At 37.4% G+C, this 20058-nt stretch overlaps 1 protein-coding gene across 1 annotated transcript in view; it reads right to left on the bottom strand.

Moving 5' to 3' along the window:
* The window catches only part of si:dkey-177p2.18 (phospholipase B1, membrane-associated), a 56812-nt gene that overhangs the window by 12245 nt on the left and 24509 nt on the right, over window positions 1-20058 (bottom strand). The window contains exons 5-10 of the mRNA XM_051919780.1: window positions 19944-20011; window positions 16500-16543; window positions 13744-13864; window positions 11398-11449; window positions 9372-9452; window positions 7729-7794 (exon numbers count right to left, since the gene is read on the bottom strand). Coding sequence (XP_051775740.1) covers window positions 7729-7794; window positions 9372-9452; window positions 11398-11449; window positions 13744-13864; window positions 16500-16543; window positions 19944-20011 — 432 coding nt within the window. The remainder of the gene's footprint in view (window positions 1-7728; window positions 7795-9371; window positions 9453-11397; window positions 11450-13743; window positions 13865-16499; window positions 16544-19943; window positions 20012-20058) is intronic.

Raw genomic sequence — 20058 nt, 5'->3', positions numbered from 1 at the left:
CCCCTTGGGATTAATAAAGTATCTATCTATCTATCTATCTATCTATCTATCTATCTATCTATCTATCTATCTATCTATCTATCTATCTATCTATCTATCTATCTATCTATCTATCTATCTATCTATCTATCTATCTATCTATCTATCTATCTATCTATCTACTTATTCTTTATTCTGACCCATGGTGGCACAGGAGTTAGAATTGCACTCTCACAGCTCCAGGAGGCTTGGTTTCAGTCGTGGTCTGTTCGCCATCTCTATGGAGGATGGAATTTCTTACTGTGTATGGATGTTTTTAATTATAGGGTCTTGTTTTACCTTTTATGTAGCAAAGGCTTTCATGTTAGGCTAACTAGACACTAAACTGTCCTAATAAGAGTGAGTGTGGATGTAAACGCCAACATATCCTGTGGTTGTCTGGTGCTCCATCCTTGGTTGGTTCCTACTTTGTGGCAAATGCAGCTAGAACACTAAAGCATTAGAAAATTTGTGGTGTAAACAGGCCATTCAGTCCAACAAGCTCACCCTTGTAATTCATTCTGATTGTCCAAAGTGAAATAAAGTCAAGATCTATAAATCTTTGGTTGAAGAAGAACTTTCTAACATTTATGAGGAATCTGCCATTAACATGTTTCCAACTGTGTTCTTGTTGCAGAATTTCTCTCTATTATAAAAAAAAAATCTTGGGAAGAAATCTTGGAAGGGAGACTAGGGAGACGAGACATGATCTTCTCGGAAGCCAATTTGAAGTCCCACGAGAAACACTTTAATGTCATGCGAGACAAGGCAGTGAGACAACATTTAAAACAAGTTCACGGGCATCTAACCTAGCAGTTGTTGGAATGCTTTTGGCAGACACACTTCATGAGCTCCCAGCTCTTACAACAACGACAAGCGACAAGCAGAACACGCAGCTCGCCAGCAGCACTGGCGCTTCTCCTTAGTGTGTGTTCAGCCGCCCCACCCCCCTTCACAACGCGAGCGGCAGAGACACAAAGTGGCAAAAGGATAGCTGCTGTACAAGCTTTTCAATGATCGATGCGCAACTCAACAAACAGAACACGCAGCTCGCCAGCAGCAGCAGCAGAAAGACAGCAGCTGATCCGACAGCATCTCCTTATTGTGCATTCAGCCGATCCCCCTTCACAACATGAGCAGCGTTATACGTCATGCGAGAAAGAGATTTATCTACGTCCGGGGCCCAAAATAAAGGACAAGTATTGTTTTTACAAATGTTTTAAAGTAAAAGTGGAAATAATGCATATGTAATAATTCCCATGAAAATAACAATCTCTTTAAATTGTATATCCGGTAAACAAAACCCGGGGGTGGGCAAGCGAAGAGAGCAGGGGGCGGAGCCCCCTAGTACTTTAAAATAACAACAGGGATTACTGTACTAATTCCTTTCATAATCTTACACACTTCAATCATGTCCCCTCTTAATCTATGTTTGCTTAAACATTTGCTTCAGTCTCTCCTCATATCTCATACCTCTTAGTTCTACAGTCAGCTTAGTTGTTCTTCTCTGGACATTCTCTAGTGCTGCTGTGTCTTTTTTGTAATATGGAGAACAAAACTGAATATTGTACTCTAGATGAGGCCTCACCGTTGTGTTGTATAACTTAAGCATAACTTCACTTGACTTGTACTACATACCTCATAATATTTAACTTAACATCATATTAATTTTTTGTTTCTGTACACTGTGTTGATGTAGATAGTGATGAGTCCACATTAACTCCCAGGTCCTTCTTATAAGGGGTGCTTTCAAGTTTCAGTTGTCCAATTGTGTATTCAAATCTGACATTTTTTACTTCCTACACATAATACCTTACATGCATACTTGCACTAAATTATATCTGCCACAAATCTACCCAAGGCTGTATGCTAGCCATGTCATTCTGTAACAGTTTAGCAAATTCTGCATTACCCTTCTGCCTTGTTTGGTATCATCTGTAAACTTAACCAGTTTATTGCTTATATTCTTGTCCAAATTATTTAGGTATATTAAAAAGAGCAGTGACCCAGACACTGGCCCCTGCTGGTCATAACTTATAACACAACCTAAATCTGATAAGTTCCCCTCACTATAACCCTTTGCTTCCTGTGTTTGAGCCAATTTTGTAACAGCCTACAGGCTGTGTCCTGAATTCACACTTCTTTTAGTTTGATCACTAAATCTTTCATGGGTACATTATCAAAAGCCTTCTGAAAATCAATGTGCTGACCCTAACCCTAACCCTAATGTGCTAACCTTAATGTGCTAACCCTAGCCCAACCCCAATGACAGTGGTCAGGACTTTAGAACTGAAAATAACACCAGTAACAAATTTTCCACTGTGCAATTGAGCAACCACTAATAATACTAATAATACAGGACATATTTTACAAACGCAGTGTACGCAAGGCCTGCAGCATTGTGCAGGACCCCTTACACCCCTCACATGGACTTTTCACACTTCTGCCATCCAAGAGAAGATACTGCAGCATCACAGCCAGATCTGCCAGGCTGCAGGAGAGTTTTTACCCCCAAGCTGTTAGACTCCTTAACACCAGGCTGCCCCCTGGGACCTTCCACATGGCCTCAACCACCGCTAAAAACAGAACTTTTATACCTGTGAGCCACTGTCCTGCAAAGACAAGTGTGCATGGAGAGAAGAACTGAAAATCTCATAATGACCTTTTAAGGATTTTGACATTCTTGTTATCCTTCTGCTGTGAAACATTCTGACCTGTCATTGTTTACACGTCTTAAACAACTATTATCATACACTGATCATTTCTGTATTATCTATATCTATTATTTATTATTTATTTATTATATTACATATCTTACACATCAATATTGCTGCTACTTCTTTGTCATTGTCTTGTCTTTGCACAATGTCTTGTCTTGTTTGTGTTTTAATTTTAATTTAATTTTAAATTATTATTTGCATGTCATGTTGTTACACTGTGGACCCTGAGCTTCGCAATGTCGTCTATCTGTATACTTGTATATGGTTGAGATGACAATAAAGTTCACTTTGACTTTGATCATTATGCACCTCTCCAATTATATTCTTTAGTTGCTTACTCATAGAATTCCACATTAATGACACACAACCTTCCCTGTCTGAACCCATGTAGAGTTTTTGCTAATACACCTGTTCTACCCTTCTTTAATAATTATCTCCACTATTTTACCTGTGATTCATGTTAAACTAGGACAGGCCCCAGATCACCACCACCATGAACTGGACAAAGTGCAGTTAAAATAGGTTAATAGGTAATTCCCTTCAAACTTATATAAAAAACAAATGCACCTTGATGCAGACCGACAGGTACAGCAGATCGTGTGAAATGCCTAATTACCTCATATGAAGAATCTCGGGCTAATGCCAAGTTCTGGCCCTGAGATTACCTTATTTTTCCTTTACAGAAGCTTGTTTTATTTCCCTTTTAGTGAGAAAAATACTTTTCAAAAAGCAGATATGTTTTGTCCTATATTGGAATTTTTGAATCAGTGCTTTAGGGAAGTGCGTCTTTCCAAAACCTACAAACTTCTCTTATTATTTCTTTATTAGTGGTTGCTGAATTGCACAGTGGAAAATTTGTTACTGGTGTTATTTTCAGTTCTAAAGTCCTGACCACTGTCATTGGGGTTAGGCTAGGGTTAGCACATTAGGGTTAGGGTTAGGGTCAGCACATTGATAATAGCTTAAGAAATACTTTTATAAAAAGATGCCATTCAGCCCAACTGGAGATGCACGGGTTTGACAATCTGGTTTCCCTCTAGGATGTTAAGTCAGCTGTTGATGTCCATTATGAATGTGGGTGTTCTGTAATGGACTGGCATTCTGACTCAATGAGAACTATGCTGGAAAGCTCCCCAAAAATAAGAAAAATAGAAAAGTGAAATTCAAGAAAAGGAATGAATGGATGGCCTATACTATTTAATATCTTTCTTAGTAAACTACAAAGTAAATATCCATTCTACAAACAGAAACACTTACTACACAACACAAACCATTACTCTGGAAACAGTCTTTGAAACAAAGTGAAAAGCAGTCTTATAATTATATAAAAATAACACATTTTTCTTGTATGTCAAAAAATGTATTTAATCTTCACAAAACACAATTAGTTAGGAGACCAATGTAGCAAAAATGACTCTCAAAAAATGTTAAATAGAAACCTTGATAAAAGTAAACATCCATAGTTTTTCCTAATTTTTTCCTGCTATTCATGTTTTAATATACAATCTTAAGGTTTTATTTATGATGGATATTGTTTGGGCTGTTTAATGTGTTGGTCCCTCACTGTAGTTAAATTTTCAGTTTTCTTCTGCAAGAGAATAATTTCACTCAAAATATATCTGCTTTTTGATTCATTTTTTCTGGAATAGTGACATCTGGTGGCCATGTCCTAACATAGATTCTTCGATTGTGGAGGCATCATACTGTACTGTATCTTTTATTTGCAATGAATTTCATTAGTAGTATCTCCTGTTACTCATTTGGACATGTTATTCAGGGCGTCCACCCTGCCTAAACATAGTCAATATGTGAAATATAACCGACATTTTGTGACGCTTTAGAATGGGGTTTGAAAAACTTGAGACTGTGCAGTTGCTTATTGTTATAGAACACAAAGAAAAACTTTGTTAAGATCTTTTAAATATATGTGCTAGGTAGACCTCATTCTAAAATGCCATTGATGCTTTTAAGTCTTATTGAAACTAAGAGTGAAGTGTTTCTTAAATTCTTGGTATGTACAGTAACTGTTTCCCTGGTCTGCACTGCACTGATGTACCCACTCATATCATGAGCCAGCACTGAGGAAAGATTAAAAGCAGCATAACTCATTGCAGTTCATCAAAGCTGGACGCAAAGACCCCTCTGTTTCCTAAAAAGAAGAAGCATTTTACTGATGAGCACTTAGCCATCTACAGAAAATGTTACATGCAAGCACAAACACAAAATCTATAAAGGCTTCAACGGTGTATCACACAAAAAAAGTAACTTGAGATTTCAGAAACTAACTCAAAGAAGTTTTTCTCAACAAAGAACCGTGAAATTAACAGTAACTTATTCAAACAAAAGTTTCTTTCAGATTTGTCCTATAGATCCCCAGTCTACCTTTTTCTGATTCTACCTCAACTCAGCTTTGCCTTCAGAGTGCTCAAAGATTAGCTACTCTAAATGCAAAGGCATAATTTCCACCCAGGCAAAAGTGTTTCTGTTTTATTGAGACATATGGACTGTGCAGACCCCTAACTATATGTGGGGCACCATTACTTCAAAATGAGGTAGAAGTGCAGGCAATGAGAAGTGCCTGTTTTATTAAAGCACCCTGGCTGCTCTGTTCTAAATAATATGACAGATATGCTAAACTGTTGTAAAAAATTCAAACGATTGACCTAAATGAATTCTAACACATAAATATACTGTATACCATTAATCCATACTGAACTGTAGCTCTCGGATTCACTAGACAACAAGCTAGTTTAAACTGTCATTGCATTTACAAGTGGACACTTAAAATGTGGAAATCTTTGGAAAACAAGAGTTGTGACCCTATTGCAATACTTTCTCCTGTACTATATGTGGAAAAATAATGAATGATATATTATTGTATATAATATATGTAATATATTTATCTTTATATATAATACGCTACCATGGAAGTTTGTTTGTCTGTGCAGGATTTTAAATTGCCTGTAGCTCACAAACCGTTTGACCGATTGACCTGAAATTTGGTACACATACTGTATACTATGTGATGTCTACTATCCACTTTCGGGGTGATGATTGACCTTCAAGGTTATTCCTCTTTTTATTTTTATTTTATTTTATTGTAGAATCAACTCTTGACAGCGGCCAGCAGGACGGCTGTGTGGCGCATGTGTACGGGCGCCGTTCTCATCCCTACCACCTTCGCCGTCACTTCTTCATATCTTAAATCATTCTTGAGGCAGATTGAACACTTAAGTGCCAGCTTAAGTGAAAAATGAAAGAAAACGTACTAAGTAATTGCAACACAAACACTGACTGAATCAGTTTTAACGCAAAAAGATGCCAACGAAAGAAGAGAAGAAGCGGGCCGCTAGGGTGGAGAAAAGAAGATCTGCTCAGGAAGGAGCAAGCGCATCAACCTCTGAGCAAACGAATGTTAAATGTACAGAGAAAGAGGAGGAAAACTAGGAACGCTCAAGTCAGGTGTATTCACCATTACTGGTTAAATAATAATATATGTGTGGATAAAGCCACACATTGAATTATGCAATTAAATGGTCAGCCTAAAACTCACCACACCTAGGTTATCCATGGAGTTAGTACAATACACAAGAAAAAAAAGTCAGCTTTTGTAAAATGATGTTTCTAAGTTAAACATAATGTAACATTCACAAACCTGCCTAACTCAGTTCTGAATCACAGGCAGCCTTATTTTATCATGGTGGCAGCAAGCAGACGGCAAGAAACAATGTTGTACATGCCAGCCTAGTTCATCTCTGGGCCACTCATGTACATATCCAAAGGGGACCAATTTGTATTATCATTTGGCCTAAACCACACATGTTTGGGAAAATGGAAGGTAATCTAGAAGACCTAGAGAAAACCCATGCAGACGCAAAGGGAATTTACAAACTACACACAGACAATGACCAAGCATGTGTTTCAAACCCAGGATGCTTAATCCGTGATACTACAGCACCTTGCCAGCCACTATTCATTAACACAAATGCGCAACACTTAATAATAATCCATTGTAGCCAAACATTGCAAATTAATTTGAGTTTGTTGTTACATACAAAAGAGAATGAAAATGTGATTTTTAAATATTTTTTTTATTTATTAGATATGTAGGCTTTCAAAATCTTCTTTAGATTTCAAACCTTTGTGTTTGTAGATCAGAATTAAAAAGTTAAACATGTACATTGCATTGTAGCAAACTGAAGGTCCTTCAAGGGGAAAGACAAAAGTAAAGTATCAAAGCACACAGATACCTTCTCTTCATCTTACCTAGTAAGTTTTTTTTTAATTGTTGATTTAAGATCAAGTGTCTCCAATTGGTGATGCAATTTTCTTTTACAATTGTCATAAGAATTTATTGTAAGCAAAACTTTGCATCCGGGTGAACCTATTCTATAACCTAATGATGGACATACAGCAGCAAAATCATATTAAGACAGTTCTTGCAGTTTTTATGTAAACTATGCACATGCTGAAAAATATCACTAAGTTATTGATGGCCAAAGTCAAGGATCTTCAGAAATGTTACATGAATTATTGGAACCTCATCTTCCATTTGGATACAGTTTTTTGAAAATATAATATGGAATTTTTATTATGCATACAGAGTGGAGATGTACGATAGCATAAAGTTCTCATACTCAGTTAATTAAATGTTTGGATGCAAGGGGCAGAAGCGAATCCTGGTAGCCCTACAAATCAAACCTAAATTGAGTGCCAGTTATTGACAGGGTACCCATCAGAAAAAATGGAGAGGAAATTGTATTTTATTGTAGAAATTATACAAATTGCATTTATTCAAATAACCTAGTGTTTCTTTTTGTTTTAAATTGGGTGGGCCTGCTGGCATGTTTCTACATTTGAATCGGATTCTTCATACACAGCTGTAGCAGTTTATTGTTAAATAGGAAAAGGTCATTTTACATAAGCAAGAAACATGAACAAATAAAAATACATTTTTGATTACAAGTATTATAATATTATAAAATTATACCTCATTATACAGCATATCCAAAGCCACAGTCAGGTTGTAAATGAAACTCTCAGCTGAAAAAAGTGTCTGTGTAAAATGAAAGAATCAGAATCATTAAAGTTAATTAACTGCAAAAACTAATTTGATAGAAAAAATATTCAGATTAGTAAACAAACATACAATAATAATAGTGGAAATGAACCAAAATGGTCAATTTGAACAGTAACAGTTCTATAGCCTATTGTTGTAATCTCTTCTCATGAAGTCAATGTCATTTCTGTCCTGGCTTAAAAAATGAAATATTTGGCAAGATTTTAAAGCTTTTCCTCCATGCTCCATACCCTCCATGATAAAACTCCAGTGTGGGCACAATGTTTTTTAAAATTTATACAAAACGCTTAACTTTAGAACACAATTTGGCATGGGAAATACACACATTCATATTATATATATATATATATATATATATAAAGTATATTGAATAAAGTTTTAATACAGCTTCGTTTATGAGATGCCGGGTGATTGCTGGAGAAGTGTAATATCTTGTCTGCATAGCATTCCTTACGGTAAACACTAGTGGTCAGGGTGGCGTCATTACTTCTTTCAATGGAGATGTACAGGAAGCTGATGCGTCAGTTTATTTCTTTCTCTATGGTGAATTGGATTGCAGGGAATATTGTGCTGATGTGGTTGCAGAACTCGTTCAGCTGGCCATTTTTTTTAAAATGACGAATGTGTCGTCTACGTAGCGTATCCAAATTTTGGGTGTGGACTGGGATAGAGCCACGTTTTCAAATCGCTGCATTACCAGTTCTGCTAGAAGTCCTGATAACGGTGATCCCATTGACATGCCTTCTTTTTGAATGTAGTATTTTCTGTTAAAATGAAAGTGAGTTTTTTGGCAGAGTGATATTAGGTGCATTATGTCTTTAGTGGACAGCTTACTTCTTGTCTCTATGGTGGGGTCATTATTCAGTCTTGTTAATAGTGTTTCTGTGGCCAGATGAATCAGAATCATGGTATATAGCGACACGACATCAAACGAGACTATGACCTCGTCCTCAGCGATGGATAAGTCTTTCAAGTGCTGCAATGCCAATTTGGCGCTGTTCACAGAATATTCCGAGTCATAAGTTAAATGTTTGAGTATCTGGAAAAGTCTTTTTGACAAGTTGTAAGTTGGTCCACCTATTAGGCTGACCACTGCTCTGAATTTCAGTGGTTTTTTATGTATTTTTGGGAGTCCGTAAAATTCAGGGCAGTTAGCATCGCTGGATTTCATTTTATAATAATTCTGTGCATCCAGGCGGTTGTTATTTCGGAGTTTGATCAGAGTGGTGTTTACTCTGTTAAGCGTGTTTTTAGTTGGGTCGTTATTCAGTTATTGATCACAGATATATATATATATGCCATGTCTGTGAAGAAATAACTGACTTGAAAAATATCAAACTTAAAAGTTTAATTCCCTTAGCATGCCACAGTAGAACATGCACTGTGATCTGGGATATACTTAGTTACACTTCTCTGCATGATTTCCAGAGGTGCTGTCTTTTTTTTGTTTTTGTAGTATTTTAACCAGAAATGTAAAAAAAAAAAAACTCCAGATGTGTTCTTCTAATACATTATACAACCTTGTCTTATATCCATAGCTCAGCTGTACTCACCTTGTTTTTACAATAGTCACACAAGTCATTGTTTCCAATTAAAATTGTCACCAGTTTCCAATCTTCTGCAAAGTTGATACCCTGAAATTAAGTAAATGTTTACTTTACTTATATTGTAGCACCAAAATTTTCTGAACCCATTTCTTTTTCAATAAAGATTCATGGGAACCTATCTTGGCCACAAAGCAAAGGTGCCAGACATCTAAGTAAAAACTGGCGTATTTAAAGTCACCATTTAAATCTAACAACTTGACTCTGAAAAGTTGGAAGAATTACACAGGAGAATATGCAAGATGTTATAGCTGTGAGGCATCAACAGCACCTAGATGTGCAACTGTGCCACTTGGCTTTGGAAAATAACTTTTAAGATTAAAATAAAGTTTTGTCAAGACCATGTGATCTAGGATCCTTCAGTTAATTAAAATGTTCTACCATGAATTGATTGCCCACGATGTCTGCTTCCATTAGAAAAGAGTGCCCTGTTCAAGTGTCAAACCTTATTTTCCTTAATGTAAATTGAGAGATTTCAGCCCCCAATAGCACTCCCTAATACCTCCCTGCCCCGACCCTTATTGCTGAAATAATCATATACTTTAAACACAAGATTTGTCAAAGAGTGTAAAAAGTAAAAGAAGCCTCTGCTCTTAACCTGTCATATACTCATTTCTAATTATGGAAAAGGACCATTGAAGCTATACAGAACTCTCCCTTTGCTCCATCATAACAACACATAGACAGTGAAGGAAAAACTCAGAAATGTTACAAAGTATAAACTTTAAATAAGACGCACATCCTAATACCAATCTTTATGTAACTATGATATCCATGTGTGAGGTTAGGGGATGGGCTAAGGCCCATAACAGCAGTATTAGGTGTAAGTCAGGAGACTACCCAAATGAGGTGACAGTAAACCACAGAGTACAAAATACACTCAACATACACTAACACCGGGAAAATTGAAAGAAATCCCTCAACCAATTCTGGCTTTGTTAAACTACGATAGCTACATTAATGCAGAATATTGGCTACTTTGGCAATTAGGCTAGCAGAAACAGCTTAGTGAAGTGCAGTCAAAAGCTCTGTCATTCTGCTGTCTGATTTGATCAACATGACTATACAATAGTATGCCATGGTAATGGCAGGAGTTAAGTGAATGTAACAGACTTCAGACTCTCTGATTCAGTTTCCAGCAGTCTTTCTATAGTCTTCACATTCTCCCTGTATTCATGTGGTATTCATCTTCGGACTGTGATTTCCTCCTGTAGACCAATCCCATTATAGTACACTTGGTGATCCTCACAGGTGGCGCAGTGGTAGTGCTGCTGCTTTGCAGTAAGGAGACTGTGGAAGATTGTGGGTTCGCTTCCTGGTTCCTCCCTGTGTGGATAGCGCTTTGAGTACTGAGAAAAGCGCTATATAAATGTAATGAATTATTATTATCAATCTAATTTGAACACTTATGGGTGTACAGAAGGTGCATGCGTAGGTAGATCTTGCACTAACACATTTAGCGTTGCTACTGACCATGCAGTGTTACTGCTTTTTGTAACACTAGAGCAGAAAACAAGATTTGGCAAAATGGACATATTCAAGAAGAGTCATTGCCTGGAACTCAGGTACCTCAGCTTCTAGAAAGACTATTTTTAGCAAGAGTGGTGGTTTTATTAAAACAAAGCAAAATAGAATTAGAACTCATCAACCACCCTAGCCTTGCAACTACAGACACCCCAAACTACTATAGTGACCTCAAGCACAGGATCATCTGACAGAAGGGTACCAAGAGGATATGTCTACTGGAATCACAAGTTTCTGAAAATGCCTCCCTCGACCTTCTAACATTCTGTCCAGAGAACAACCTGAGTAGCATCTCTTGAAAAGCACCAAGCATCTTTCTGCCACTGCTTTTTCCTTAAGTTTTGAAAGATTTCCCAGGGCTTCTGAAGCCATCTGATAGTCATTTTCAATAGCCTCACCATACTTCCCATACATCCATGCACCATGCATAAGTATATACTTTGGTACTTACCGGATATGCTTTGATTGTGTTAATAAGGTGCCTTGTCTGATCAGGAAACTCACTGAAACAAAATAATGTTATTAATATCATAATTTTTACAGTACACTCTAGTAAAAAAAGCAGAAAGGAAAATGGCTATTTAGATAATGGAGGACGCTGGCAATTCTTACTGGGGAGAGTAGAGATACAATGTTAAGACTGGGCTCAGATAAATGACTGGAATTTCGCAGACTGCATGTCTAAAGCTAGCCCAGGAAATTTACAGTACATGCCATAGACAAAGCTGTCTCTGGGGAGCGCAGGACTACACCGGGAATACACCAACCAAAAGCCTGGAAGAGGGCGAGAAATCCAAATTATTACTCAGATCACACCTCCACCCACCAATGTGAAGAGACTACCACAGGCTATATTGATATATAAGATTATATTTTGGTGCCTTTTGTTTATTTATATTTTTGTTTATTTTTATTCAGTTATTAACATTTTTTTTTATTTTTTAGTATTTTAAGCACTTCTTGTTTTTACAAGTGTTTATTCTTAGCAACAGCACTTGTTGCTGCTCACTACATGTGATGCAGTCAGAAAGTAAGATGCTGTTGCAGTAATGCTGGCATCCATATTTTTCAATAAATCCTTCTGATTGCATTACTATTTGGGAAAAGCCTGTTTTAGGTAGTTGGGACTATTCTGCCATCAGTTTTTGACATTTCATTTTAGGCTGTAATGACTGTTTTTTAGACTTTTCACTTTGAGCTTGACTTTTTGTATGACCAATCTTTGCTTTGCCCCTTTTGGCAGCATCATTTCCTTGTCCATCCTGTAAATATTAATCTTTTGAGATGCCGTATTCGCAACAGTATTTGCCACTTAAGCATTAATATCAGAATTATACCAAATCAAATTCATAATATGTCTGAATATAAAGTCCTCACCATATCCTATTTTCCCTTTAAATTTTATGAGCTGGTATGTTTGTATGGTACATCTTCAATCTATTAGCTGGAATATCTATTTTACTCAAAAATTAAACTATTTTTTTCATTAGCATGGCAATAGTTTGTTGTTTTACATGTTAATAATACATTAACCAATGACAATGCATAAACATAGACTGTACACAGTCCCACCTAGAACTGCTTTATTTCAATATGTATTACAGTCTTTTTAGATTCAGGTTTGTGTCCTGGTCTTTATGAAAGGAGTGCTATAATCATAATGCTGTTGCCAGACTGGGTCAAGTTGTCAGGATTTGCTTTGTGATGCTCACCATCCATTTCCCCAGCACTGCCCATACACATCGTGTAAAAAAGGCTCGTGTGCCTTTAAGGTGCTGAAGAAGGATCACGTGAAAACCGTGGAGTGTGCAGTGAGCATGTGAGTTTGTGAGATGTACCTCATGAAAGCCAGAACTACTGAAGCCACTAGAGAAAGTTTAAGTTTGTGCGTTTGTTGACCAAATGGCCACACACACCTACTCACCTACCTGTACAGTTGTTCTACTTCATGTGAATGTCTGGCATTTCAGCACTAAAGCAGTGTTCCTGAAATGGTTCGATTAGTTCCTGTGTTCTAACCAACACACCACAGCGACTACAGCGTATTGCAAGTCTGCCTTCTCAACTTCCTTCATAACAGATCGCAAAGAGACAGTTGTCCATTCTGTTTGAGGCAACTGCCAGCTTTCAAATGAGCAGAAAACATGCACTGGAGTGGGAATTACGGTTATGAAAATTGTGAATGAGAAAATATGGACATTCTTTGGCATTCTTTTCCTGAGAGCCTAACAGTCAAAATGGGTTACAAACATGTGAGGTGCACCATGAACATGTGGATTGACACTTTACATTCTGCTTTGTTGTACTAAACCTAAAGAGTTTTACAGTTAGGAGCTTTAAAGAAATTTAAAGTTAAACCATTTGTTCCAATTACCATTTTAATCTCTATATATTGTTCATACTTTTAGCTTTGGGACATATGAGCAGGTATTTGAATAACAATGAAGTGGCCCACTGGGAAAATACCTGCAGCACACACCTTTAACCTGAAGTAATCTCACTTTTAACATTATTTAGGCTTGTAGCTAATTACACAGTAAAACAGTAATTGGAAGTCTATGTTAGGTATGTCAGGTGAGTAACAAGTCATTAAATCAAGTCAGCTTCTCTGTTAAAATAACTATCTTTTGAAGGCTGCATTGCTTGTGACAGTTTCTACCCGAACCCAACACAAATTTATAGATTAGGCTGGATTTCATGCTAAAAGGCAATATGCAATTTATACTGTATTATTACATAAATTACAAATATATATAACTATATAAATATTCTGTATATCCCGATAACCAATACTCACTATGTATTTGCCCCAGTAACAGCTAGATTGAAACCAGTTTCACTTAGAGGAGCAGGTTTCCCATTGAGTGTTCTGGAAGGAGCTGGACCAATAACATTTGGATTAAAGAGTTTAAAAATATCTGTAGATTAAAAAAAAAAACATAATATTTAAAAATACTATACACAATTCTTCTGTATAAATTGTATATTAAGAGTGGACATTTGTTCTGCACACTCGCTGCTAGTGAACAATTTTGGCTTTCTCAGATTTTCATGATTTGAGGTTTGGATGTCAGAATGTGCCAAGTGCTTAACAACGAATGGCACATCAAAATGGAAACATTTGTAATTATGAAGCATGTCTTCATGCTAGTTTGGAAATACAAAGACTACTAGGGGTAAGGAAACTATGTCATAGGTAGTGCCTTGGAAGTTAATCCTCCAGGACAATCAGAGAAATCACTACAAAATGGAGGAAGTGGTGAAGATTCTCTGTAGATGTGAGAGGGGGTGTTGTGCGTGTGTGTGAGTGCCTAAGTGTGACCTGCAGTGAAGTGGCTTCCCGTTTAGGGTTAATTTCTGCCTTACACGTAGCACTAAAAGGCTCCAATTCCCTGCAAAATCTGTACTGAAAAAGACAAGTTCAGAAAATAGAGGGATAATAACAGGAATTTGTCAGCACTATTTCATATACTGTATTCTACTTCACACAGCAGTGGGATTGTTAAGCTACAGTTAAAGGTTAATTAATCAGTTTCTTTTAAAAGCCATGATTTGCTTAATTCCAAATCTCTGAAAATGCCTTAGGTAATGAGAGTCCAACCACACTGACTTGTGTCAGGCACATTGTTATTGTTGTGCTTTGTGGGAAAATACAAAGGATTTTAAAAGGTAACCAGGAGGAAAGACGTGGTCAAAATACAGAAACGGGTTGAACACCAGGAGATCGAGAATTGCAGCAACCAAAACACAAGATAATAATCAGTCAGAAAAACCATAAACAAAGGTATATATTTAGCCAGCAGATCTTTAACAAAAGTATTAGCAAGGACTTGTTTCTTGAATCTGTGCTCTTGTATACAGATATGAGCTTTTGTCCTGTTGCATTATGATCGATGGTTTACAACCTCAGAGGACCCGCCCTCAAAAACAGGAGCTTAAAAATTGTTACCGGAAACATTCCAAAATATTTTACAAAAACAAAACTAAGCCATGAAGCAAAAAAAAAACAAACAAACTACAAACTAATAATTTCATCACCAAAATCCTTGGCGTGGAAAAAAAAAAAACAAATCAAATGCAAATTTGTACTAAAAGAGCCAGGGAAGTTTGGGAAAAATGAACTAACGCAAAAAATAAACAGTTATTATGGTACTTGCTGTAGCCATTCTGAAATTGTGAAATGCACATCTTGCTACTCTTTCAGCAGAAAAAGTGTGAAAGTACAAATATATAGTACTAGCTGGCCCCTGCGGCTCCACCCACATAGTCGTGAAACAGGACAGCGATTGGAGGGTAACCCTGCCCGGCTCCCCACTCCTGACGTCACGTTTCCCCCTCCTCTTGGCCCGCAGCCTTTGTCTCGGATTAGCGTGAATATGTCGCTCCTGCAAGTGAACTGTGACTCTTAGCGTGATGAGAGATGTCGCTAAATCAACCGGAATGTTCAAGCAAATTATAGAAAAAAATGTAATCTAAACCCGTTAAGTAGTTCTCTTGTTCGCTAGCTAAGTGAGCTAAGGTATACCCCGATTCACTCATTGAGTCCACAATGCAATTTCAACCAACAACCAAAAAGCAATACCTGCCCTTATTTTCTTATATACTGCATATGCAGTATCTGTTTATTGTGCAAAGAACGGCCAGCAGTTCAGTCCGGCCGGGACGGCCTAGAACGGGAAGAAGGGAGAAGAGCAGCCTTTTCAGGACACTGCCTCCCCGGGGACGCTTGGTGGCAGCTCCCCTGGACGGCAACGGTTCCCCGGATTCCCTCAGGGCATCCTGGGACATGGAGTCCATTTCCTGAGCCCTGTTGGGTGCCGTGGGTGCCGCCAGGGGGAGCTCACAAAGAACCTGGGGACTCCTACTTTTACTACAACCCAGAAGTAGTTCGGAGTCACAAGGACGGAAGCCCGCAGTACTTCCAAGCTACTTGAGGACTGAGGATGTGGCATTGACCTGGGAAAAGAGAAGGAGCACTTCCGGGTCATGGACTATTTAAAGGACTGGTGAAGACCCAGCAGGGAGCTGGAGTTGGGTGGTAGAGTGATGGAGCTGCTGGCAGGAGAGGAGGATTATTGTTATTGATTATTTGTATTGATTATTGTTGGAGAATTGTGGCGAGTGTGGTGCTTTGTGCACTTTATTGAAGAAAAATATTAAAATTCTTCTTGGTGCTTTTTACAAGTGTGTCTTGGACGTCTGTCTGGTGGGTTTCACGGGGCAACAGCGACCCCTAGCGTCCACAATTAGTAAATTAGATTTTGTAAACAAGGAAGAAAAATTTTGAGGTTTGGCTGTGAAATCAGGATAAGTTTCATCACAATTCAATTTAAGCAATTTTTGAAGCAGAATCTAAATCTTAACCAGGAAAATAAAGTTTAAAAAATACTGAAAAAGTCAAAGCAAATATTAGTGATTTTATTCTTGGTATATTACCAGAAAATGCATTTTTTCAGATTTAATCTACAATTCTTTATTTTAACCATTTAGACAGAAAGTAAAGCTGTAATGAGAAAATATTTTCAAAGATAAAAATTGTAACAGACTACTTACTGGCAAGTGTGATCACATCCTTATATGTCCCGTATCCTCCAATGCTAAAATAAGCAAAAATGGAACCAAATCAGATTTTCTAGATATTAACTAAATTAACTTACATTACTTTGTGCATATAGAACTTTTGAATTTAGTGATGCAAAAGGAATTAAGAACAGTACGCAAAAACAATGATGGAACAGCGGGGTACTGGTTGGCGCTTTACCCTCACGTATCCAGCAATGAGAGTTTGAATCCCATGCTCGGTCATTGTCCTGAATAGTTTGCATGCAGTTCTATGTCTGTGTCAATTTTTCCTTCAGGTTGTCTGCCTTTATTCACAAATGAGTTGGTGATTCAAGATTAGATGTTTGTATTTGGTTCCTGTCATGGATTACCTCCTCATTTACAGTTTGGTTCCTGACTGCCATCCAATGGCTGTAACTCAGAATTCAGAATCAGAATATCTTTATTGTCATTGTAACAAATACAACAAAATTAGGTGCAGTCCCTGCAGTGTCAAAATATAAATAAAATACAATTAAAAAAAAAAAGGATAAGAAGAAATAAGATAGAAGACAAATGTTCAACTTAATTGCACATGAACACTATTGCACAAGATGTCATCTATTGCGCTCCTGCATTGGAGGTGATTATTGGCATTCAGTGCCCTAATAGCAACAGGGTATAAACTGTTATTCAGTCTATTAGTCTTTGTTTTGATGCTCCTATATCTTTTGCCTGGTGGCAACAGTTGAAACATGTCATGAGTGGGGTGTGAGGAGTCTTTTAAGATGTTTTCTGCTTTCCTGAGGCAGCGAGAGCTGCCGCAATTGGATTAGACAAATTTAAGAATGATAGGAGAAAATGCAGGCCAAAAACAGGTTGTTGCACTCACACAAATCAGAAGCATCCTAGCAACATTTCTAAGGTTAAGAATACACAGACTGATGTCTGGTAAAATGCGGTTACTAACAACTTCTTCTGTTTTTCTTGCAGCCGAGAGGCAGAAAAGCTTGCATAAGATGTCAGATTCCAGATGTCAAATTGTCTAATAAATTAGAGGGCCAGAGAAATATCGAATCATTATGATCTGCAAATATTGCAGCCATGAGGTTGTTTTTTGTGTAATGTACATACTAAGTACATACTTACACAATTCCTGTCCTCTTACATTCATTCCTAGGTAAGTGACTCTTTGTATTACAGTTAACTCTAGTGTAACTTAACTAACATTAACTCAAACATCAGGAGAAGTAAGCTGGTGTACAAGCAGCTCACATGCCCCAGCATTTGATTAACTTGTATTGTCTATCTGTTTAGATGTCAAATGTGGCTTTGGAACAAAGATGAGACATGGGCAGTAAAGGGAGGACAGGAGAAGACAGACAGGCAGGCAGGCAGGCAGGCAGGCAGGCAGGCAGGCAGGCAGGCAGGCAGACAGACAGACAGACAGACAGACAGACAGACAGACAGACAGACAGACAGACAGACAGACAGACAGACAGACAGACAGACAGATAGATAGATAGATAGATAGATAGATAGATAGATAGATAGATAGATAGATAGATAGATAGATAGATAGATAGATAGATAGATAGATAGATACTTTATTAATCCCAAGGGGAAATTCACTTGGATGTTGGATATGGCAGAAATGAGAAGGTTAAGATGGATATGTGGAGTTACAAATAAGGACAGAATATGAAATGAGACAATCAAAGGTACAACAAAAGTGGGAGAGATATCTAAGAAAGTACAGGAACGTGGTATGGACTTGTGATGAAGGGAGACATTATATGTGTGGGCAAAAGAGTGAATGAAGTAAAGGGGAAGAGAAAGCAGGGAAGGCCAAAGCAGAGATGAATGGATAAAGTAAAAGAAGATCTGAAGGAAAAGGTCTGTCTAAGGAGGACTTGCATAACTGAGCTGCATGAAAGGTTTGATCAACCCCATATAGAAGTGGGGAGAATCAAAGAGAAAGATGAAGAACACAAGATGAAGTAACGTTGGTCAGTTGTAAACATCAAACTAATTGAAGTTGCACAGAATATTTCTTTGTTTTAAATTGATGATAGATGAAAGATTCTGATTTGAAAATTCACTGGAGCTTTTCAATTTTCAAAACTTGGTAGAGTGCACCATATTCTAGAAATAGCAACTGAACTTTCCCAATATATTTTCTTGAAGAGTGAGTGTGCCAGATTTCAACAAAATGAGTCAACTGGGAACTGAGATGTTTCATGCAGACATACAGATGTGGGGATTATGGATGCTCCAAAACAGGATCAGTAGGAAATCAATAGAAATGAACAAATCCTAGGAGCAGTTGAGGATGCAACCCCCCAGTAAGGTTTATTATTACTTTTAATATGGGAATCCAAAGAAGGTTAAACAAGTAGAATTAATGGAAAAATCATAGTCAAAGAATGTAGTTATGACTGAAATGCTCAAGAATCTTAAGTGGAGAGCAAAACAACCAAAATCAGTGAACCACAAAACACTCAGTGCCCGAGGTGTAGTGAAGTTATGTATTTTAATTCTTGTTTATTGTGGCTCAGGAGAGTGTTGCACATTGGTCAGACATGCAAGGATTTCACTGTACTCTGTACACATGACAGTACAACTAATATTAGAAGAAGTGATTGGGGAAGCCTATTTATGTACAGCCATATATGAGCATAATGGGTTCTTGTGAATGGCTGATGATTATAGTCTGAAAGTGAGAGGTATGATCATAGGCAGGCTACATGTAGAGGCTTGGAGACGTGTGGGCCAATGGATATGCCAGAAGTAACATGACACATATTCAAATGTTGTGCTCAAATTTAGAATAATTTCTTGTCTCTTTTTACCTAAAAAAACATTAATAGAGAGTGCTCAAGTTGGCCTTCATGATTAATTCATTGCTCTGATTATTGAACTCACGTAAGTCAACTCTGGAGAAAAGTCAATCACTCACCACAGAATTTAGACCTTATTATTTATCCTAATGTGTACATGCTTGGGTTTGGGGGGGGGATACCTGAATATCTGGACCAAGATGGAAATATGCAAACTCCACACAGACAGTGACCTGGCTGCAATTCAAGCTCAGTCAGCTAGAGATATGAGGCAACAATAACCGATGTACCATGCTGCCACCACACTTTTCTTCTAATACAGTTTAAAGCAATAACATAAAATCAAATTAAATGTAATTCATATACAAAATAAATTCTGGAGGAGCTATCATACACTGCCAAGAACCTAAACTGTCCAAGTATAGCAGGAAAAATATCTGATTGAATATAGGAGTATAGTAAAAGTAAGAGCATAACAATGGCTCAACATTAATAGTAACAAAATATTTACTATTTACTGTATAGCAGTTCACCATTGGAAAATGGAAGACAATGGACTTTAATCATGGCAATTGCAAGGTTCTTAAAGTATCTGAGATAACTTGTGTTACTTTACCTCCAAGATAAGTGGCGAAATTCATATGGAATTCCAAGTACATTTGAAGCGTTAGCACCTATTGCAGTCTGAAAAAAAACGGGATGAGTAATGATTATAGTTAGGAGTGATCTAT

Source organism: Erpetoichthys calabaricus, chromosome 16, assembly GCF_900747795.2.
Source record: "Erpetoichthys calabaricus chromosome 16, fErpCal1.3, whole genome shotgun sequence".
Classification (NCBI taxonomy): domain Eukaryota; kingdom Metazoa; phylum Chordata; class Cladistia; order Polypteriformes; family Polypteridae; genus Erpetoichthys; species Erpetoichthys calabaricus.
This window is presented reverse-complemented; position numbering and strand designations above follow the sequence as displayed.